The sequence below is a fragment of the Antrostomus carolinensis genome, unplaced genomic scaffold, assembly GCF_000700745.2.
Source record: "Antrostomus carolinensis isolate BGI_N321 unplaced genomic scaffold, ASM70074v2 scaffold4754, whole genome shotgun sequence".
Taxonomy (NCBI): domain Eukaryota; kingdom Metazoa; phylum Chordata; class Aves; order Caprimulgiformes; family Caprimulgidae; genus Antrostomus; species Antrostomus carolinensis.
Genome location: NW_010309990.1, coordinates 101,126 through 125,643, shown reverse-complemented (window position 1 = coordinate 125,643; position 24,518 = coordinate 101,126). Strand labels below are relative to the sequence as shown.

At 36.2% G+C, this 24,518-nt stretch overlaps 1 protein-coding gene across 1 annotated transcript; it reads left to right on the top strand.

Moving 5' to 3' along the window:
• On the top strand, positions 1-23,851 carry LOC104523603 (protein transport protein Sec23A). The gene is made up of 19 exons (XM_010166250.1): positions 1-226; positions 2,071-2,128; positions 2,398-2,484; positions 3,661-3,897; positions 4,008-4,087; positions 5,021-5,165; positions 5,511-5,669; positions 6,484-6,599; positions 8,761-8,884; positions 9,698-9,778; positions 11,541-11,630; positions 12,906-13,012; positions 14,023-14,176; positions 14,599-14,676; positions 15,824-15,985; positions 17,400-17,486; positions 18,992-19,147; positions 19,748-19,813; positions 23,332-23,851. The coding sequence occupies exons 1-19, from the start codon at positions 6-8 to the stop codon at positions 23,419-23,421; spliced, it is 2,298 nt and encodes a 765-aa protein (XP_010164552.1). The 5' UTR covers positions 1-5; the 3' UTR covers positions 23,422-23,851.
• The last annotated feature ends 667 nt before the right edge of the window (positions 23,852-24,518 follow it).

Genomic DNA, 24,518 nt, shown 5'->3' with positions numbered 1-24,518 from the left:
TGACCATGACAACCTTCCTGGAATTTATCCAGCAGAATGAGGACAGAGATGGAGTTAGATTCAGCTGGAATGTTTGGCCTTCAAGTCGTCTTGAAGCCACAAGAATGGTAGTCCCAGTGGCTGCCCTCTTCACACCACTGAAAGAACGGCCAGACTTGCCACCTATTCAGTATGAGCCAGTTTTGTGCAGTAGGACCACGTGTCGAGCTGTTCTGAATCCCTTATGGTAAGCCTAATACATGTGTTATGCCAATATTTTTCCTTACAAACGACCTTTAGAATAGTGCCAGTTAAACTCTGCACAAGATCTGGTGTGTGGAAGTGCAGGCACTCCTCATGTGAGTATACAGCTCAAACGTCTAGATCATAGAAGTTTCTGCACATAGATTTGCATATGTAACATACATAACTCAAGACATGGCTTTCATTTAACTAGTCTTTTCAATGTACTTCATCTAATTAATGATTAGGTATGTTGTTTTTCTGGAACTGCGCATCTTGTGATGTGTAGAGGCACGATCTAGAGGCATTTTGCTTCTAAAAAATTACTTGTGTAAAAAGTTACTATACTGTATCTTTTTAACTATTGAGCCCTGATCTAGTTTAATTTTCAAGTAAAAGAAGCTGTATTTGTTACTGCCCTTATTTAATTTTTAAACCAAAGCAGGTTAGCTCATTTAGTTTACCAAAATAGAAGCTGAAAGATGTGATAGGTCAGAAGTAGGAATCAGAGAGGGTGAAAAGCTGTTTAAAATAAAGGGTGATACTGGCACAAGCACAAATGATTGTAGGCTAGTCATAGATAGGTTTAGGTTGGAATCAGAGGAAATGTTTCATATATCATTCCAATTATGGAAGTAGGGAAAAGAAACAGAACAATTTCTAAGATGGAGTTTGATAGGATGGGAAAGATACTGAGTGACAGTGAGGGATTAGACATGATGTAAAAGATCCTTCAGAACTATCTAACTCAGTTTAATGAACTTGTCCCTGCTTAGGAGAAAAGACTGTTTCAAAGCAGATGTACAACTGCATTTCAGTATTAAACAGATACAGTGGCTGGAAGTCACACTTAGTGGAAGCTAACTTTTTCAGAAACGTTATCTTTTATTTAGGGTTGTAAGAAAAACAATGGGAAGACAGAGCTGGAAAGGGTCAGTGAGGTCCCTGGCATTACATTGAGCTGTGTACATTTTTCGTGTCTCATGTATGCAAGTCATGACTGGATTTTTTTTTTTTTTTTTTTTTTAAACAAGATGTGATTAGAGACTCGATTTGAGGGGACCTTTTGAAGGCTGTGTGGCACAGTGTATAGATAATCTGCAGCTCCTGAAATTGGTATAGATAATTTAATCTCAATAGAGCTGTGTTGTGTTTACAGCGTGCTGGGATTTATCTGAAGATTTAATGATATTTTAAAAAGATTGTTGCCCTTGTAGACAGGAGAAGATGCAATAGCAAGAAGTATTCTTTAAAAACGTGTAAAGTTTACTTTCCTTTAAGATGCGAGTAGGACTTTGTAAGACATCTGTATGGCATGAAGGTACAAGTTGTACCTTTTATTTTAACTATCTGAATACTCATAAAAATGTAAATAAAAGGGGTTAGGCTCATCAATTGAAAAGATGTTATTTTCATGAAAGAGAGAGAGCTGTTAAGTTAGAAACTGTATTTTTATGGCATGATGTTTATTCAGGATAGTCTGACAGCTCATAGATGTAGGCTGAGAATTGAGGAAAAACCCAAAGATGTAGGAAGAGTTAAAGTGATTTGCCTAAAACCATGCAAAAAGTCTCCAGTAAAGGTGCTGAGTCTGTATTCTTAAATTTCTTATTTGCTTCTTTTCCTTGAAGATGATTCTTCCTCTCTGAAGATGATAATTTCCCTGATATGTTTTCCCTGATATGATACGCTTACTTTGAATTTGTAATATTTAGAAGAAAATGTGTAAGGATAAAACTTTTTCAAAGTCAATGTGTTTTTGAAAAATCAAAAGAAATGTATTCTAGGGTCAGTGGAGGAAAATTAATTGTTCATGATATATAAACTTTTCTTATTGTATTTTTATAGCCAAGTGGATTATCGAGCAAAACTCTGGGCTTGCAACTTTTGTTATCAGAGAAATCAGGTAAGAAAATGAAACATTCAGGGTATAGAAAATCTTTTTTATAAGATAAAAATGAAAATCCTAATTTTTCAAGTTACAGTTGTGAACTGAGATTGACAGCAAGAGCATGAGTGTGAAGTTTTGTCTGCAGAGGTTGCACTGTGATTTTTTTTTTCCTGACAGTAATAGTGAACATCTGTTGCAGAGGAAAGTAATCCATATGTATGTTTTTGTTTTTGTAAAAATTATTATCTTTTCTTTATAATTAATTTCTGTGTTTTTATTTGCAGTTTCCTCCTACCTATGCTGGCATATCTGAAATGAATCAGCCAGCTGAACTTCTGCCTCAGTTTTCCAGCATTGAATATGTAGTACAGGTAAAATCATTAAATAAAATCTTTAGCATCTATAACATTGCAATATACAAAAATAATTAATTTCTATTTTATTTCTTCACTGTGTTTTAATGACTGTGATTCCATATGTGCTTGTTAGTAGATTGAACGTTATGTCATTAGTTGGAAATGGAAAACTTAACTTTATAAGAACAGAAGGATGGCTAATAAGACTGGCTTAAAAAAAATAAAAAAAAGTAAAAAGAGCAGTCTTTTCTAAAGACAGTATTTCTGTTAGGTCTGTTTCTTTATCAGGAATTTAATTGGTGTTTGTGCCAGGGTTCTGCTTACTGCTGTTGCTTGCTTAAATGGTTTCAGTTCAGATTTGGCTGACTGTTGGTTAATTTTTCATTAATCATTTGAATTTCAGTTTGTAATTGAATGATTATGAGTTAGTTTCAGGGCTCACTGTTTTAGAGAAAACAGTTAATATATATTCAATTCAGGTGTTTGAATTTTAATATTAATGCTTTTTTAGGATAGAAATTACTTGACTAGAAATAAAAAATGGACCTACAACCCAAAATAGCAAACATTTGCAACTCCAAATTTGTAATCTCTAAATTACATTTTTGAGGATTAACACTTGTGAGACTTTAATGAGGCGTTCACATTATGAAGAGAAGAGCGAGGACTGAACAGAATCTACCTCTTGCCAATTCTTGTAACACAAAGTAAAGGGAATATTTGCTCGTAGTATAGCAAAATTAGTTCAGAAAGAACAAAAAGAACTGATGATCTCTAGAGCAAAATGATGAGGTGAAATGCCACAGAATGTCATCAGCTTGGGATGTTTTATAATTGTGAATAGCTTTATGACTATTAAGTTCACTTAGAGCAATAAAAGCTCAGTATATATTAAAAGATTTATATAATTGGCACATACTTCAAAACTGTAATGACATCCTGAAAGGATTTTTTTTTATTCTGTGGTAAGCTTTTAATTTTTGTGCAGAGTTTATTATGGTAGGGTTTTTGTTCCCCTTTAGCCCCAGGTACTGATTACTACTTGAGAGGGAGGTAAGTTAGATGAAACATTCACATTATTGGTATGATTTAAATTAAAACTTTTGCAAAATGTTCATTATTTGTTCACTTTTGATCCTGTAAATATTGCAAGATTTGCTTTTCATGTAATTATATTTGTGTTTCTTAAAGCGTGGTCCTCAGATGCCTTTGATATTTCTTTATGTTGTGGACACATGCATGGAAGATGAAGACTTGCAAGCTCTGAAGGAATCCATGCAAATGTCGCTTAGTCTCCTGCCACCAACAGCGCTAGTAGGTCTCATTACCTTTGGCCGAATGGTACAAGTTCACGAGCTCGGCTGTGAAGGAATTTCTAAGAGTTACGTCTTCAGAGGAACAAAGGACCTGTCTGCAAAACAGCTGCAGGTAACACACAAAAGCAAACAAAAAAAAAAAACATCAAGGTGATGATGATGAAGAATTTCACATAGTCTATAAACAAAATTTATAATAAAATATTATGTTTTTGACTCCAGGAAATGCTAGGGCTTACAAAAGTAGCTGTTTCACAAGTTGGTCGGGGTCCTCAAGTGCAGCAGCCACCACCTTCTAACAGGTAATGTGCTTAAAACGTTTGAAAAATGTACCTTGACTACACTGATTTACTGGAAAACTTAAGTTTTATGACAATGAAAAAAATCAACTGGCAGTTGAACCTTTTTATCAAGCACAAATTAACTAGGAGACTAATGGTTATAACCTATTTCTTTCCTACAGTTTGTACTGGGAAGGAAAGACTTAATGGGTGATAGTGAAATAATCTGGATGATGCTTTTGAAATGTTCTGAGAGAACGTTATATAGGCATACTATAGATAATGTAAATAGCGATGCTTCTGTTGGTTGGTGTGCTGGAGAGGGTTAATAGCTGCTTTAGTGCCTCTTTCTTAAGGGGATGTCCAGTTTTGCCTTCCTTTTTTCTCCCTCTTCTGCTCCTCTCTCCTCCCCTTCTGTCTCTCATTTGGAAATTGTGCATTGGTGTTTGATTCTCCTATGTATTTGACTGTGACATAAAAGGAACTGAAAAATGATAAAAAAGAGAGACAGTTTTGTAGTCTTTGCCTTCCAATAAATAGCTGGATTTGTAGACATCCTGTAGCAGAGAGCGTGAAAAATTCTTTATATGTTAATATTTCTTCTGATCTTTGATTTTCACTGACGTAGTGAAACTTGGGTTTCTTTTTGAGATTCATAGGTCATCATCTGCTGTGTTCTTTTGACCAGACAGAGTTCTTTCTGCATAGTGGCAATATCTCTTAAGTCAGCAAGTTTTTATTTTACAAGCTCTTTGCCAAACTTCTTAAGCTGAGTGTGCAGTGTATGTAATACCAAACTGTGTTATCTCGATGAGACAGAGACATTGCTCTGCATCCAGAAGAGAATCTGGAATTGGACATTGCTAAGATATGTCTAATACATTGCTAGTGAGCAATTAATAGAATTTGTATTTAACAATTTGAATCTAAACTAACTCCATGATTTGTTTACAGATTTTTGCAACCAGTGCAGAAAATTGATATGAATCTTACTGATCTTTTGGGTGAACTGCAACGGGATCCCTGGCCTGTTCCACAAGGAAAACGGCCCTTACGGTCTTCTGGAGTGGCTCTTTCTATAGCTGTAGGGCTCCTTGAGGTAACATTTTTAACTACAGTTGTGCTGATGTGTAAACAAATCATTTTGTTGCAGAAAAGCTGCCACAATCAATATATAAAAACCTTAGAAGTTGATGCGTATTAGATTTGTGTGATGGTTCTCATGGATATTACCCCTTAGAGTAATTGTAGGTGTTAATGCATTTTAATGAGGCAAAATTGAGACTGATTTAACAGCAGATTTAAGTTTTGGGAGGGAAAAAGTACAGTTATTGTTAGAATCCTATCAACGTGATAAATAAATACCCAACATGAACATACCTACTTCTTTTGTTCAGTTTGTAGCAAAACCTGATGTTTTTTATTTGTCTTTTATTTCCTGCAGTGCACTTTTCCTAATACTGGTGCACGTATAATGATGTTTATTGGAGGACCAGCTACACAAGGACCTGGCATGGTTGTAGGGGATGAATTGAAGTTACCTATAAGATCATGGCATGACATTGAAAAAGACAATGCCAAATATGTTAAAAAGGGTACTAAGGTAAGAGATGATCATGAGTGATATTTTAGACATCTTATCAGTAAGTGAACATTGCCTGGCACTGTAAAATACTACTGTTAGTAGTAGCAAATGTATAAAAAACGGTGTGGTTTTGTTTACCTGTCTCTGAATAGTGGTATGTCTTCAGGAATTTCTTCAGAAATTTCAGTGTATTGAGTTAGGACTTTGTCTAACTTTAAAGTTATTTGGAGTGCTTCCCTGGTTTAAAGTTAGAGAAGATTCATGTGACAAAATGATACATCTAGAGTAAGGCTGCCTGCTTCTAAAGACAGCTGCTTGAAACTGTCTTTGTATTTCGGGGAGGGTTAGGTGGCAGAGTTTGGGCATAGTTCATTTCATCATAAATGTACATTTGGGCAGGGGAACTGCATCCAAACCCTGTTGAATTCTTCTTGAGTGATTATAATGGGAGCTTAAATGATTAGCTCAGTTGCAGGCACCTGTCGTTACAGACACTTGAAATAAGAAAGGTAGATTCAATTCTGTGTGTTGCATCTAGTACTTAATGCAAAGTTTAAAAATGAAAGATGGAGGTTATTTTCTAGTTTAAATAGCAACCACTGGTCTGTCTAGTGTGAGTCAGGTTCTCAGCTGGTCAGAAAAAAACCACAGATGTTGAAAATTCCAGTCTTAACTTTAGGAAAAAAATACTTTTAGCTTGTAGTAGAATATGATGTGAATAAAGTCTGATAATATTGTTCTAGAAAAATTTTGGGAATTTAGGATTTAATGTGAAGATGAGGAGAGTTCACGTCATAAATTGCTATGAACTGTATTTTCATCTTGGATTTAGCATTTTGAAGCCCTGGCTAATCGGGCTGCAACAAATGGTCATGTTATTGACATATATGCATGTGCATTGGATCAGACTGGTCTTCTGGAGATGAAGTGTTGTCCCAACTACACTGGGTATGTGCCTATTCATTTTTAAGTAGCATATGAAAGTGCAGGTTGTTTGTTTTTGTGGTTTTTTTTAAATGATTTAACAGGAAGCATTTACCAAAAGCATTCCGCTACTTCAGAAAACCAACAAACTAACCCAAAAAACCCAGCAAACCTACTCTATGATGGTTGCATTTGTACCAGAGTTTTGCAGTTTCTCAGTCTCTGGCAAATTTGTCACCATAATTGTGGGTTTAATCAGAAGGTTTTTTTTTTTTTAAATACGATCTGTTTGAGACTTAAATAACATGGATATCTTTCAAATAGGCAGTTTTATCCTATGTACTGTTGCTATTTCTCTTTTTCAGTGTGTATATGTGTAAGGTGCAGGTTTCAGTAAAGAGAAGGGTCTGTCATCTTTCTTTTTCTTGCTCTTCAGAGTGATATGAAACCCTGTGTTATTCCTTCTATATACTGTTGTTCATAGGCTCAACCACTGTCTTAGGTGATTGTCAGTTACATCTGTTGCTCCTCATTTTTGCTCCCTCTATCCAGTTTTACGTTTCAGACATGGTCTTGTGTTCCCCACAGCTTGCCTTGCCACCAGTTCATTTTAACAGGATGAAAGCAAGTTCTAGTCTTTCTCATGAAACCAGTTTCCTGTTTTCTGTCACTCTGGATGACACCCTCACCCTTCCTCTTACGCAGACCTATGGTCTAGGACAACCTTTGACTCTTGCTTGTGTGTTAAGTATGTAATTAATTTTGTAAATCCTGCTAATTCTTCCTCTGTAGTTTTTCAAAGGCAGTCTTTTTCTTTCTCTTTCTGACTCTTTTCTACACTCATAGTATTTCATCTTTGCTGGTATAGCCACCTGCTTTGTATACCATTTGATTTTTAGGTTAGACTTCTGTATTCCATCTGGATTATTTTGCCAAGCTCCTTTTTCTTGCTTGTTATTGTTAGCTCTGTCAATACCAACTGTAAGTAAAATTAAATGAAGCATCTTTGCCTGTCAGTTTAATAACTGGTGTATCTGTGGGTAACAGGCCTTCTTGGTTGCTTGTCAGTACCTCCATGTGACAGAGGATCCTCAGCCCACGCTAGGTGTCTCGGCATAGCAAGAAGAGTGAGAGGTGCAGTTGCAGGCTGTGGTGAACATATGCTGCTGAGTTTTGGGCCAGCTTGGCCATGATAGTCACTGCTGGGTAGCTTCTTTTTGGAGGTGTGTTTGTATAACCTCAGCATGGGAGTTTCTGCTGCTTAGTCTTTAAGTTTATGACTTTACCTGCATATTTGATTCCTATTCCTTTTCTGCATCAGACTCATTCCTTTTCTATATACTGCAGTGTGATTTTGCTCTTTCTCTCTGCTCTTGTGACTGACCTTACCCTGTTTCTGCTCTTCCAGCAAAACTAGCCTTAATGTATAGTTTGTCCATTTCTTTTACAGCTATTCCTAATTACTGTTTGGTTACATCATACATACAGGGAGGGATTTCTGATTCTGCTGGTGTCTGTTGGTGTTTGTTGTCTTCTGTCTTTGAGTGTCCACCTGAAAACTTCTGTAACTTCTTTCTGGTGTAATATTTAAGCTATTAACATATTTTACTCCTACGATTTAATTAATATTTTTTGATGAATAACAATGTCTCTCATTATTGTTTCCTAAATGCAGTAAATCATAGTTCATGCTGAGTGTCAACTGTTGCAGTTACATCCACAGAATGTTGCTAAGCATAAAAACAGATCATGCTTCTTGAGCATAGATTGAAGCCTGAAATAATGAGTGAACTACTCAAAATAAAATGACATGGTAATAGGTTTGCAATATTGAATATTGGAAGTAGTTAACTGACTTCGCTTGACAAGGTTGTGAGACATTTGTGGTGTTGAAGTTCAGTATATTATCTTCCCAGTGAAAGATTTTGTTATATATTATAATCACAGTGACCTTAAGATGCTGACTGGGTAAGAAACTCACTTACAAAATTCATCCCTAACATTGTAGGAAAATATTAATTTAATAATAGTCCGTTTTAAGAAGGCAAAAATATACGCACCGTTAACTGTCATTAGTCTTAACCTTTAATAGAAAGAAGCTACATAAAATCCCACATGCTAAAGTACTGCATAATAAATAACCTGTTTTAACTTGAGGGTTTTGTTTGTTGTTTTTGTTGTCTAGAGGCTACATGGTGATGGGAGACTCTTTCAATACATCTTTATTCAAACAAACCTTTCAGAGAGTATTCACAAAAGATATGCAAGGACAATTTAAAATGGGATTTGGTGGCACATTAGAAATAAAGGTAAGAATAAAAAATGCAGTGTGTTAGTGAAACACTGCAGTAGGATGGCTGAGAGCTGTGGAATCTCTGACCTTGAAGGAGTTTTTAGGAACATGCTGAACAGACACGTGTCAGAGCTGGCTTGGACGTAGCTGTTACTGCCTAGCTATCTTTTTACAGTTCTGTGATTTGTTAATATGAGTTAGGTATAATGTTAATTCCTTCTTACTCTGCAGTCAGTGACAGCTAAAAGGGAGACTGAACTAACATTCATGTCTCTGTTAGAAACTCACAATGCTGTGTGCATAGATTTTGGTATCAGTAGTGAGTGGTTCTTGTTTGTGGGTCCAGGTTTTCTACATAGTCTAGGCCAGCTTTCCTTTCATTTTCCATCCTTGTCAGAACCCACTCTGGCACTTTGCTAATGTTCATTTTCACCTCTAGTGTTGTGACAAGCTTAGAGCTGAATGTGCTTGGGTTCAGGTATGGCCTTCCATGATGTTTCTTGCAAAGTGTGCTAGAAAATAGACGTTATCCTGTGTACTTGCTAGGCTCCTAGGTTTATAAATAACTGCAGCTTTTCTCTGTTTTTTAGTTTATGTTCATGCTGTTGTTTCAGATGTACTAACTGGTACAGCAGACATACGTAATTAAGTGTAGAAAGTGAGCACATTAAAAGTTTGTTTAAATGTATCGAGTAGTATGATATGTATAACCTCTCCTAAAGGTATCAAGAGTCTGATTTGCATTAAGGTTTTCATTACCTAATGATAAATAAGACTGAGTTCTTCCTAGTGTGGCATATTAATTTATGTTTTTCTTCTAAATATGGAGACTTCAAGAGAAGTAAAGATTTCTGGAGCAATTGGACCCTGTGTGTCTCTCAACTCTAAAGGACCTTGTGTCTCAGAAAATGTAAGTTAACTTTGCTGAAAATGAAGGTAGTATTCTACTATGGAAAACAGGATTTAGGATTTTTGAATTTGGAGAGAGACTGAAACTTTACCATAAATGGAACAAAGAGCGTTTATTGTTTTACCAATTTTAAATTAAATACATGCAAGGAATTAGTTGTGGGTTTTTTTTTTTTTAAGCTCCTGTTCACTGCTAGATTAGATTCAACTTGTGTTTGACCTTGTAGATCCCTTGTTGCTTGGTTAGGTTTGTTCACTGAGTGGCTGCTTTAAAATTATTACAGAGAAGTTACATACTGGCTAAGCAGAAACCGAGTAGAAAGTGAGTTAGCATGCTTTATTGTTAAAGTCAGAGCTATGTCCTTTTATCCAAACAGAGAACCATGAAAATACTTTGTTTAGAAAGACTGAGAGAACAGGAGGACACAAGACCATGGGACACAAAACATCCCCTTTATCTTGACCTCATCTTCTTATTTGTATGGCTGTTCCACCATTAATTGATTAGAATATCAATCTATTACAGACTCTTGAAGTAACTCCTTTAAATTTACATCAGACTTAAATAATAATAACTTATTTTCTTATCAAATAATATTATTACAGTTTAATTTTGTATTTGATTACTAATCAAAAACAATTCCTGCAAGTAACCAAAATCTCTTGCTTTTGAAAACTCTCACTTTTGTTCCTGACAATCTGCATAATAGATAATTTTGCAGCATGAAAGTGATTACAAATGGCCTGCTTTAATCAAGCATTTTTTGTGCTTAAATTTTCCTTCTATTTATGATTTCATCTTTGAACTAAAAGTCTCAAATCAGCATTTTTTTTCTTTTTTTTTTTTTTTTTTCCTTAGTGGTCTGGTACAGATTTTCTTATTTTGTCACCTGAATGATTGCATATATTGCAATAGAAGTTGAAACCTCAAAACCCAGTTAAATGTCCATCTCCTTATTTGAGCTGCATGTTTAAATCATAGGAGGTAATAGAAAATGTAATTGTGAATTCATGTCTGTTACCTTGCAATTATATAATTATTAATTTATATTCCAAAAATCTTTTTGTTGGTTATCTGAGTTAAAGTTTTTGAGGTGAAACGTATGAATAGAATGTAGCTGCATGCAGCTCGTTGGGAGTGTTAACTGGACAATTAACCGATCCATAATGCTCTTTAACAGTGTCCGCAAGCACAGTGACAATGTTGCCAGCATAATTTTCCTAGAATGTTTTGTTTGGTTTCACAGGCTCTGTTAGGGATGACTGATTATTTTAATTGGTTTCTGTGGGTATTTATGTTGTTTGCATGGCAAAAAGGATATACTATCTGTATTCAGTTACCTTGGTAGTTACTAGAGACTATGTAACTATATACTATATATTGCATAAGCTATCTACTTGAATTTTTACTGGTGTGCTTTAGAGGAGTCAGTCCACTTATATGTGCTTTTTACCTCTTGGGACTATTTAAGCAAAGTCTAGTACTTTTTCCTGTTTCTGACTTGCTTTTTCCATTTTTCTAATACCATCTCCTTGTCTTTCTAATGTTTTAATCTTCTGCATCCATCTCCTTTTTTTTATTCCTGCATCCAACACTGCAGTTGTTTTGCAAGAGTGTCTGAGAAGCTGACAGAGCGATGAGGGAGAAGGCTCATGACAGAGTAGTTGTAAACAGTTACCTATAATGGCCAGATGTTGTACTTCTGGTACAGAAGGATGGTAATACTTCTGGTTTGTAAAAGTACTATAAAATCTTTCTACAGGAGATTGGAACAGGAGGTACGTGTCAGTGGAAGATTTGTGGACTTAATCCTACTACAACGCTTGCCCTGTACTTTGAGGTGGTCAACCAGGTGATAAATATTTGTCTACTTGTCTACTGAACACAGTAATTTTATTTCAGGTGACGGCTGAAGCCTGTATTTTTGTGTAGTTCCCTCAAGCACAGCAGCAGGGGTACAAACGATGTTGCCATTTTGTGTTGTCAGAGTTAAGAGATGGATGCTAACAGCTTAATGAGGAGCTACTCTTCTTCTTGAATGTGATGAGAGCCAAAGAGCTCTACAAATTTTGGATAGAGTTCATACTCTAAGTTCGATTTTTCTTTTCAGTTTTACTTATTAAAATGTATTTCAGTTGCAATGTATGAAAATACTGTAATCTGTATTTTTAAAAGTGCTTGTCAGTATTTGTCTGATGTTTTAGTTACAAGGTAATTACTTGATAATGTTACATTTTAATTTATACTTTAATTGTTCAGTATTTGCACGTAAATATTGACTTCATTGAAATGCCTCAGGGGCGTATATCCTGGTTTCCTGTGTCCCTGGGTGGGGACTAGGAAAGAGGATAAAAACATGACAAGCAAACGTGCTGCTTCCTTCTATGACTTTCCCTTCTTTCAAATGTTTCAAGCTCAGGAACTATGTGAGTTGGCTGTAGTTGCTATACATTTAGTATGCAATATTGCATACTTTATAACCTATGCAAAGTTTGAAAGCTTTCATTTTTTTGTTTTACTTTTTGCATATTTATTTTGGTCTCTTCTTATGACCAGCTCTAAAACTGGTCTGGTTATGGTGTGTAATAGTTGATTTCAACTGTCCTCCTATTTTGGAATTACTTACCTTGTTAGCAGCTTATAAATCTGTATTTCCACTGACCAGAGTTTTGAAATTTCAGTTTACACCCAGATTCCAGTCTTTATGTTTTGATGACACTTCCTGGAATTCATTAATCATCACTTTTAAGAGTAGTATCAGTTTTGTTGCCCTGTAATTCTAGTGAATCCTGTGATATTCAAATAGAAGCTAATAAAATCAGCAGTTGTAACACAGCCCCCTGGAAAGAATTGTCTTTTTAAGCGTATGTGGAAGGGAGAGAGCATTCGTTACTTTTGTGTCTGGCAGCAACTGCTCTCAACATCCCTTAACAGTCTCCAAGTTTATTAGCCGTGTTTAGTAAAGGTACTCAAGATAATAAAAGCACCAGACCATGCATTTATATAACTTGAGCTATCTATTGCTAAGAATTTTATTATTTTCTAGTAATTCATTTATACATTTTTGAATTATACTGTAAAATTTTGAGGTTCACCTCCATTTAATTTTTTTTCCTCCTGTACTTAGCACAACGCTCCCATTCCTCAAGGAGGACGTGGTGCAATCCAGTTTGTGACTCAGTACCAGCATTCCAGTGGGCAGAGACGTATCAGAGTGACCACAGTTGCCAGAAAGTATGTTAAACTTCTGACGAGTCATTTTCAAAAAAGAAAGATATACGTTTGCCTCTTAATATTTAGATTTTGTAACCAGTCTGTTGTTCTGAGATATGCAGTACCACAGGTGGTGAAGGCATGATCATACCTTTGAGACAGTTGCCTCTCTTGTTCTGTGAGCTGTTTCCTCTCTGAGAGGTTGCAGTGGCTGTATAATGATGTTATGGGAGTGCTCGGAAGTCACCCAAGTGATTTGAGATGAAGTTTTGAGTGAAATTCTATGGCCTAAACTGAGGAGACTGTCAGATTTAGGGAATGGCAAAGATCACTTCCTAACTTAACTTGAGAGTGGTAGCTGGAGTTCAGCGGGGTGTAAATACCTGTTCTTCCATGTATAGCCTTTACATGCAGCTTCCTTGATTCAGTTTACTTCACAGTTTTAGAAGGTGATGTTTCATATTATGCAGGCATTTTTCAATGTCCAGTGACATTTCCTTTAAGTTGAAGGAGATTATTGATTGGTTGATTTGATGGAAGGTTCAGTTTATCAAAAAAAGCATTCCCCTTACTGTTGATATAACTGTCTTGTTAACCGACATTAGTTATGTTAGTAAAATCTTTGTGGTGACTGATAAAAGGACAGATTAATAGTTCACCTTGTAAATTAAAAAGAACAAACCAGGTGTGCAAGAAAACTGGTAGTATAGGAATGTGTGATTAGCTTAATGGACAGTGTTTTCTGTAACTTAACTTTCATAATTATTTTTTTTAATATAATAACTGTTTTGTAAGTGGCATTATATTTTATTACACTGGTTGCATGGTATCTGTACAAATAAGGGACACTTCTAATTCAGGAGTGGTTAACTGGGAGGCTGCTCATTTACATCCAGCAGATTCCTGAAGCTCCAGCAGGAGTTTATTAAAATGCTAACAGTTCTTTCTTTGCCTTAATTTTGAAGGGATATTTTGAGGTTGGACATCTTTCCTTTCACTCTGATGCAAATACTTGCATTTTTCTTTTGCAGCTGGGCAGATGCACAGACGCAGATTCAAAACATTGCTGCATCTTTTGACCAGGAAGCTGCTGCGATTCTCATGGCTAGATTGGCAGTGTACAGGGCAGAGACAGAAGAGGGGCCTGATGTGCTTAGGTGGCTGGACAGACAACTTATACGACTGGTAAAAAAGACTGTATTAAAAGAGTCACATTGGTTTCTTGTCTCCAGACATATCATTATTATTAAGTGACTAATGTTCAGTGATTATTTCTTTAAAAACAAAACAAAAACTGAACTGAGTGCTTAACTTCCACAAGTGGATATGCAGAATTAACTGAAAGTTCTGTTTTTAAATGGAAAAAAAGAGCAGATGTGTTTTTAGTTCACTTATTAATGTTTCCTCAGTCCTCAGCAGTTGGTAATTGCCAGCAATTGAGAGAAATTCTGTCATGAGATTAGCAGAAATTAAAGCTTTCTCTACTTTCTGCTACCTGTGATTATATTGTAGATGAACTACATTTAGCAAAAAAAAACCTCAAAAAGACAAAGTATCTAGAAAACCATATGGAATTTCTTTATTTCTTTATTTTTCTTTTACTCTAGTGTCAGAAATTTGGAGAATATCACAAGGATGATCCAAGCTCTTTCAGATTTTCAGAAACCTTTTCACTTTATCCACAGGTGAGTAGAAGGAAGATGCATCTGTAAGGGATAAAGAGAGAATGTTTAATGAAGGAAGAGGCACTGTAGCACAGAGTAAAATAAGGCTTTACACTGGGTACCGGAATGAAAAGAAACCCTCCACCCCCCCGTCTGGCATGTGACATTAGGCAAATTGCTTCTGTCATCTGTGCTGCTGTATGTACCGGAATGAAAAGAAACCCTCCACCCCCCGTCTGGCATGTGACATTAGGCAATTTGCTTCTGTCATCTGTGCTGCTGTATCTGCTTTTGCCCCTGTCCTTACAGCTGAACTCCCTCTAACTGTGCCTATTTTTTGTTTCCCCTGTAATGGAATCCTTATCTTACCTGAGTTTGTAAGATAATGACACTGGGTTTTTTTTAAGGACAGTTTCAATGAGGAAGTTCAGAAAGCATGAGAAAAGATAAGGTTTTCCTTTGTTGGTTCTTTTATACAGGGTTTATAATACTGACCTGAAAAGAACCACTTTACTGAAGTGCACTTGAGCTCGACTATGTTAAACTTTGGATAGTTTCTTTGCTAATAATCCATTCTGGTAAATTTCTCCATTCTGATCGCTCCTGATATGTTGATTTTGGACTCGTCATAGGCTTCCATGATACTTCTGTTCGAGTTATCTGCCAATCTGTCTGAAGGTGTTAAGTGTTGTGGAGAGATTGATTCAGCAATCAAATTGAATTAAAAAAAAAAAGTGCTTTTCCCAGTTTACTAAGTTCAGCTTTGCTGTGGCTAATGTTCTCTTTTTCTGTTCACATGCTATAACTTGGTTTGTGTGTTCAAGCACAACAGCTTCCCTCATAGGAACAGTAGAACTTACAGTAAAGGAAGGATTTGGCAATATTCAGTCATACTGTTTATCAGTTAGTACTGGAGAAGAAGAAATATTAAACCTTTCCCTTAATTCAGAGTTGCTCTGTAGGTTTATCCATTCTGATCTCTTTCTCTCGCTCCTGTGAGAATATATAAAAACTGGCAAAGGTGCGTAATGCAAGTTAGAAATGTTAAAGGACTTGGAATTCAGTTTTGTTGTGGCATTGGTCTCGTGGTTTGTGGAAAACATTTTTCTCCTTGTACAACTCTCCTTTTTATCTGTGAAAGTTAAAACAAATGTTTTTTGTTTTGCAGTTTATGTTTCACTTGAGAAGATCTCCTTTCTTGCAAGTTTTTAACAACAGTCCAGATGAGAGCTCATACTATCGTCATCATTTTATGCGTCAGGATTTAACCCAGTCGCTTATCATGGTTCAGCCGATTCTTTATGCCTACTCTTTCAATGGACCTCCAGAGGTATCATTATATATAACATAATAGTAGGTCAAAAAGTGCTGTTTTAAGAGAGAGATGATTGTTGTCCTCACTGTTACATGTTGTAAAATGTGTGGTTTAAAATTTATTGCATGAGAAAGAATATTCATTTAATGCAGAACTTACTATGAACAAGGCATATCTCAGAATATTTTCTATTAGTTTTTGCAAGCTCTAGGAGTTTTGCTTTTGTTTTAGTGGTGCCAGAATGGAAACATCCCCAAATGTGTTTTTATTTCAAAACGTACTTTTTCTGTAGAGTTTAAAAGAAAAGTTGTTTGTTTTTTGTTTTTTTTTTTTTGAAAAGTACAAAATTCCCCCTATCTTAACACTCTCATTCAAAGCTTCTAATTTTGATGTGGTTACCGTTATGTATAGATGTGGTGTAGAACCTTCCAGCTGACCTTATAATGGCAAATTCTGTGTAAACCTAAAATAAAAAGATGATCTTCCAAGAAGCTTGTGAAAGAAGCTAAGATAGAAGACAACAAAAGTAGTCTGATAGATAAGAGAGAGCGAGGAAATGTAAAGACAGTGAAAAGAAACATAGTCAGCAAGGATCTTGGCAGGCTGGAATTCTAACTTTTGTTAGGATTTTTTTTTTTAAAAACTTAAGTCATGAGGATAAAAAAAGACTTTTGAAAGTGGAGTTTAAACTGAAGTAATGAGGTGGTTTGTGAAGAGCTACTCACAGGTGTAAGATCGTTCTCCCATGCATGAATAACAGTCACATGGGTGATGCAAAGGAGAAGCATGATCAAGCAGGAGCTGACACCTCAGTGTAGAACGAGTAATATTTTTTATTTTAATTCTTGGAATAGTTAATATTTTTGGTATCACTAATAAGATTCAGCTAAGTCATATAGTGCAAATATGGTGTCACTGTCCTTAAAAAGGTGAATTAAAACCTTAAATATTACATTAGATTTCTTAAATCATGAGTATTTACCATATACAGTATTGCTAGGTAGATATGCACAGTAATAATAGCTGCAAGGACAAGACTAAAAAAAGCCAAACAACCCCCAGCACCCAAATCTTATACTTGAATAACTACTGAATCTTTTTGAAATATTTTTCAGGTTAATGACATTGTGTAGGTAAATATGGAGGTACCTGAAAGACTAGAAAATTGCATAATAATGAAAGAGGTTTCAGCTCTTGAATACAATTTTTATTACTTTCATGAAGTTAATATTCAGAATCAGACTGGATAACTTTAGAATGAGGTTGCATGCGTTGCAGATGTATAACATGAAAATGAGCAAATATGGAGCTTTAGTAAGTGATTTAAGAAGTTCCTAAGATTCAGTGGGTGATTCAGAAAACTGGTAATGCCATCTGATTGCTCAGTTCTGCATCAGTTGGTAATTTTTTATTTATTCTTAAATCTTAGCCTGTTCTCCTGGATAGTAGCAGCATTTTACCAGATCGCATTCTCCTTATGGACACCTTTTTCCAGATCCTTATTTATCATGGAGAGGTAAGATTTGCCATTTCTTCCGTAAGTATTCTTCTTCTGTCGGAGTGCTACAGTATGAGAGTCAAGCCCCAGCTCTAAAGCACTCCAGTGCTTGACCTCTCATTTGCATGGCTGACACTAGATTCCTAATTAATGTTTGTAGTTTGGTAACCTAACATGCCCGTACACAGATACCTGACATTACTTGATGATTCGGTGCTGTTTGTTATGATGGGTTTAAGAACTGGCTTTAAGAATTAGTGTGCTAGTAATTATTGTACAGATTTGTTTATTTTAAATCGATATTTTTCCAACTTTTGAGAGTGTTGGTCCCTGCACCCCCCCTTGCTTTTCACTAATTTATTTTAGACCTCTAATTTAGTTCTTCGGGGATAGGGAGTTGGAACACCAAGTTTTATAGTCACCCTTCATCTGCCCTGTCCTGGAGGAATGAAACTGCTCCTGGCAGTTGAGTAGATAGACATTCACTAGTAATATAGATATAAATGCTTGTGACTTGCTAGTGCTTTGCTCCCCCGGGGGAATTTAGCTGCTGCTTTTTATTGCTTTGCAACTGTAAATGGTTCCCAGCTGAGAGTTGGAGAAATACTGTTCTGGATCATGTCCTTATAGCTGCACTGTTTAAAATAGTTACTAAACTTTAACACTTCTTAAGTAGAAAAATGTTTTCTGTATTTTTGTAAGATGCTGTCAGGAAGCAGTAGGGGTGGGCTGTTCTCTGAGGGAAGGGGAACAGGGAGCTGAGCGTGATTGCAAAGCAGGCAGAGGCCTTACCAGCGAGTACCTGGCCCCACATTACCTGAGCAAGGCAAGCAGAGCAGTTTGTGGGCAGTAGCCAGGTTCAACCACCAGTCCAGATCATCACACAGGTCCATGGGGATGAGGCAGATCCCAGTTCAAGCCTGGAAATCAAGTCCCTGGGTGGGGGACCAGATGAGTGGGCTGCATGGCCAGGTACAGGCAGGGCTGCAGTGGAGCTCAGGTGGAGCCAGGACTGAACCTCAGCTTAAAGCAGCTGCCAAAGGAGGGGGGAACCCCTACTGAGGCTCCCTCCAGGTCTTTCCTAACAACAGCCCATATCAGTGAGCTGACCCTGAGCCAGCTTCGCTCCTAGAAGGTTGAGAGGCTGCACTTCAGGCCCTGAAAGATAAATAGCAGTGTAAATATTTATTTCTTATGTGTCATAGACATGCATGTTAGAGAACTGTAAATAATATCCTTGACCTCGTGAACTGGATGTTCAGCATACAAAGGGTGACAAAAAAGGAAATACAGAAGGACCACAAATTGTTAGAGTTAAAAAAAAAAAAAAAATTAAAAAAATCTAGTGGCATGTTACTTGCACATCTTGGCTTTTAAAAATAAACTTGTGTACTATAGGGTAAAAAGGGGTGAGTGATAGAAAAGTGGCCAGCAGTGGCACATTGTCCTCTGAACAGCCCTGTGTATCCTCTAAGAAAGATTGTTGAATCAGTTCTAAACTAATTTCTTCCCCCTATCCCTAGACCATAGCTCAGTGGCGCAAATCAGGTTACCAAGATATGCCGGAATATGAAAACTTTCATCACTTGCTACAAGCTCCTATAGATGATGCACAAGAAATTCTCCATTCCAGATTTCCAATGCCCAGATACATTGATACAGAGCATGGAGGAAGCCAGGTATGGTAAAATACATATTATATAATTTAGGAAGCGATATGTTAGTAAGTCATGAGTTTTTTTGGTAGTAAACATGCATTTCTCTGCTAAAATATATGTAAGTTGCAAGTGAAATTTTGAATTTCAAAGGTTTTACAGAGCCAGATATTTAATAGTAGCTTTTTCCCAGATTTGTGAGTCCTGTTGTTTATTACTGTTTTTGCCATACTGACTTGGACTCTCAGATTCCTTGTGCGAGGTATATAAGACAAAAAAGTTAATAACTTGTCAGGGTTTCTGAACCAATACCAAAAGTATTCTTTGTGTTATTTTTTTGAAACTTATTAATTAATATTTTATTGATATTCACATTTGATTTGCTAGTGCTTATAAAAAGACAAAAGCTTACTTTCTGCTGTATTGAGAAGTTGTTAGCAGTTCTGTGTTATAGCTATAGAATCCAGGGAATGGCTTTAATTTATAGAGGTGCTACTTGCTCTTCTGTGCAGGTTTTTATCTCCAAATAACAGAAATGGTGTATTTCATAGACATCTAACTTCTGAGTACAAGAAACTTGTATTTAAGAAGATTAATTTATTGCCTGTGTTTTGTTTTTTAAAGGCTCGTTTCCTGCTTTCAAAAGTGAATCCCTCTCAGACTCATAACAATATGTATGCATGGGGACAGGTAGGTGTGAATCTGCTGATGGAACTTGTATGTGTGATTTTATGTTCTTTTTCCCTATGGCAGCAGTCAGGTGACGTATTGTGTACATGTAAGTAATAATGCCAAGTTTTGAAACTGAAGAGGAAATGCAGTTTTGGTCTGATGCCACCAAAATTGCAAAAGTTAAGAAGAATGGATTTTATTTCTTCAGACAAAAATGATCTGGTTTGCTGTTTTAAGCTTCTTAGGCTACTTTCATGTGTAGCCATCTTTCTTGGAGAGATACTTTCAAATTTCTCAGAATGAGGGCACTTGCCATACATAAAGACTAAGGGACCTTTTTGCAATAGGGGAAATAAATTTTGAAGTTAGTTCTAAGCAAGAACAGAAAAGGACACCAGTACCAGTGTACTGATGTTTTCCAGAATTTCTGTGGGCTAGGGGATCAGGCATCAGTTTTTCAAATCTTGTGTTTAGGAAGGAAGTTATGTAAGAGTTCAAAAATTAACCTTTCTGCAGCAGCTTGTATTCTTGAACATTGCATCCTAGTCCTAGTCCCATGTTCTCCTTCTAAATTCAGCTTTTATAGTGGGAAGAGAAACCTTGCTATGGGTGAATGCTGGTGCAGTGTAATTTTCTCATGAAAATGTAATGGCATCAGACAGCTGAAGCTACATATTAACTGTACTTATACAGTGCTTTACTAAAGGGCATGCAGTGTTCAAGTCATGAGTGAGAGAGCTCTGTAGCAATTTTATGGCAGTGATTTTTGTCAGGTAAGTTTTACCAGGGAATGTTTTCGTAGCTGGTCCTAACAGAAGTTCTGTCAGGGAAGAACACTGAGATCCAGTGTGAAAACACTTGAAAACTTTGTTCTGAGTCAGGGACAACGCGATTGGAACCCAGCTCTCTTGCCGCTAAAGTTGATAACCTAACCAGTAATCTGTTACTGCCTCTCTTCATCATATTGCCTCCACAACATACACACAAATCCTGTCCTTTTAAAGGTCTTGTTTTTATCTAAACGTTACCTGGAAACCTTTGAAGTTTTGATGTTTCCGACAGTACAGGACAACTGTTTCCTTCACGTTTAATTAGTAAGCAAATGAAACGGTATTCCAAATGTAAACGCAAATACAAAACAACTTTTGAACTGATTTCTAAGGAAATCGTTCGTGGTGGACAAGTGAGAGTCTGATACATCTTAGAAAAGACTGCTTTCCCTTTTAATGTTGAAAATAACTCGGTTCCAGGGTAACACAAGAAATGGTGTGTTAATCTCCCCAGTGGCATTGCAGCATGTGCTCAACATAATGTCCTCCTGTGTCTGCAGGGTTTTTTGTGAATAAAGTTGAACCAAGTACAAATTCTGAAATGAGAAATGCAACTGTTGGGGGAAAAAACCTTAAACTGAATTGGTTTTGCTTCTGTTTTTCTCATGAGCTTCCTGGATTGTTTCATGAAGTTTTATTTTGTGCGCAACTGAGTCTACAGAAAAATTTGTTAGTCCACAGTGATCTGAAGAGGGCAGCCACACACCACTGAAACAGTGTTTCAGGAGGTGATGAATTGACTAGTTTAGTTTTTAATGTCGTAAGTAAAGATTTTCTTAAACCTTAGCAGGTAGGTGCCTGATATAGTATAGAAAACATTTTCAGAAAATAATGGAAAACTTTTCATACAGCTCTCTTATGTTGGTTAGTCTTTGAAGATGCAGTTGAAATTTTCAGATTGTGTTGGATGTGACATTTATTTCTGAATGCCTTTATTTCTGCTTTTTTTTAAAAAAAAATAATCTTTTTAATCTTGGTAACTGTGGGAAGTTTGCAATTTGAAACAAAAGAAGAGGTCATTGGCACAAATCTTATCAAATGCCCAGCTAGCTGTCTCCGAATCACTGTTAATTTAGGTTCTCATTGTATGCCTTAGATCAAAATTTTGAATGAACAGAAAACAAAACTTAAGGTGATCTGTGAAAAATCAAAGCTAATTCTCATGTACTTTTCAGACTTGTACGTTGTAACCTTGCTGGTTTTCACTTTATTCCCCAGCAAATAAAACACTCTGCCACCTTAGAGGTGACAGCAGCTGCCTGTGTGCATGTGTCGGATGAGGTATTCAGCTTCAGGAATGGAGTCTCTGCATTGGTTTTAACTACCCTGGATTACCACTAGCAGTCATCGTGAGGGATCTCTTTTCTTAGGGGTCTGTCAGGTTCTTTGGTGGTTTATTTGCTAGAGGATAATGCAATATCCTTTCATGCCGAAGACAGAAGGTGGCAAATCATATCCTGCCTCAGAATTAAACTACTTATAATTCCCTTGTGGCTTCTTAAACAGGAGAGCTCAGGCTCGGCGTTTGGCAGGCTTGGCAGTAGAACATCCTTTATTCTGTCCATCAACTGATAGATAATTTAGTGGGCCTTCCCCGAGAGTAGCTGTGTATTGTGTCAAGTGTATTGTAATGATCTGAGAACTCTTACTGCTCCTGGATTTGTCCCTTGATCATTAACTGCAAACTGGTTTTGGCCAGTTCTCAAAAAAAGGGCACCAGTTCTAAGCATCCTTGTTAAAGCCTTTCATGTCTGTGTTCTGGAAGATTTTGTCAGAGTTCATACAGCACTGGTTTCCCTTGGAAATATGGGTGCTTAGTAACTTTGAAAAGGCTGAATTGTTGAGATTTATAGGAACTCTTCCTACATCTCTAGGTGGAAGTAACGGCAGATTGGTTTCGAAGGACTGTGTAACATTTGCAGAGTTGCCAACTGCAGTTTTATTTAGACTGTAAATTTGTATAAAAATAGTAATTAAAAGATGACCCTTTTGAACTTCTTGGATTTCTGAAAATTACTTTTGAGGTCAAAAAGTAAATTGTAAAAATCCACCCACAAGGTTTTTAAAAATCTTTTGTGATATGATTTTGCAATAGCATGACCTTCAGATGTTGTTTTTGGTGTTTCTCTGAGGTGGCGCAGAGCTGTAGGAGAGAATTGGCCCAGCTTTCCTTGAGAAAGCAAGTTGACCTTCACTCGGTGTCAGATCAGGTCCTTGGTGGATTTTTTTTCCTCCTTTCTCCATTTTGATATGTCTGAGCTTCACTGACAGATACTGATTTGTTAGTTGTGTCACTGGCATGTTTCTGTTTCTCTCACCTTTGTTCCACTGAGGTAGGAGTGATACAGGAACTGTGGCATGGAAGTTTTATTTACTTTTAAAAATTTGTAAGTTAGTATTTGGCAGCTGTCAAACTCTTAAGTTTCTATGGTTGATGTAAATATATTGCTATACTGCAGCTTATTGCCATAGGCATTAATATGGAAGAGAGTGTAGTTGTGCTTTGTGCCTGAATTTATGCAAACATATGAAAATTTATGTAAATATACAGTCTGCTGGTTTTTTGTCAGAGGATTTCAGCAATAATATGCTTCTAAGGTCATTCTAAATTTATAAAGTGTTTATTTAATGGAACATACTGTGCCTTAAAATGCTTTTTCTTCAAATGAGTATAATCAATTCTTCTTGTTTCCTTTTATTTCATAGGAGTCTGGAGCACCCATTCTTACTGATGATGTCAGTTTGCAAGTATTTATGGATCATCTGAAGAAACTTGCTGTCTCTAGTGCTGCCTGAGATTCTGCAGTGCATTAAAGGCACAGATAAGCTGTAGCCGTGTTTCAGCTTTTTCTCCTTTACCCTTTTCCATGTCTATCTTGACAGAATGCTCTGATATGCACAAGCTGCCTGACTAGATATAAAGCAGTGTTGTTTTCGAAGAAAATCTTTTGTTATCAGCAAATGTTTTAATGTGAACTGCAGTTTGTAAAAATGACCAGTGGTAGATTAAATTAAATTATAATTAGAGGAAAAAGAACAGTCATTTTGATTACTGTGATACTATAATTACTTCGAGATAATTTATAACAACTTTGAGATGTGATTTCAGTTTCGTTCTTAAATGGTTGAGGTTGATTCTGCTCTGCACTACAAAGGCACATTGAACAATAAAGGAAATCTTTGGTGATGTTGGGTGTTCCAGACTGCCATATGACTACCTTTGACTACTCCATTTGAGCACAAAGTGAACAAAGAAGCAACAAAAAGTGTATAAAAATAGCATTAACTCTTTTGACTTAGGCTGCCCAACTTTTCTTTCCTGCAGAGATATTATTGTTCATTTTAAAAGTATTTAATTTCAAATATTTCTTCCCATTTACCTCACTTGATTCTTTGGGAAAAGAGTTTTTCTTTATTTTCACATAAAGAATTTGAACTGAAAAAGTAAAAAAAACCTATTACTGCACAAAATTTAAATCTACCTGTTTTACTTTCGACAAAAATACCTATTATGGAACAGCTGAATACGCTCAAAAGTTAACACTTTTAGCTTGAGCTAAGAAGAAATCCTACACTACCAAAATGAACTGACTAAGAGTAGAGCCTTGATTTTTGTCTTGGCAAATATACTTAGAAAAAAAATAAATATATATTTACTTTTCTATTATTGCCTTATAATGTTATTACACTAATGCATGACACTGCACATCTGCTTTTTGTTTCTGCATCCTTCTTGTTATGAATTCAACAGGCTAGAGTTCTTGTTGAAACAGTATTACATAGAATATGATGTAATTATTTTGATATTTAGTTCATACTTGATTTTTTTTGGAGGTAGATAAATTAGTAGGCTTTCCCATTTACTTGTTGAAGTTTACACATAAAACATGTTT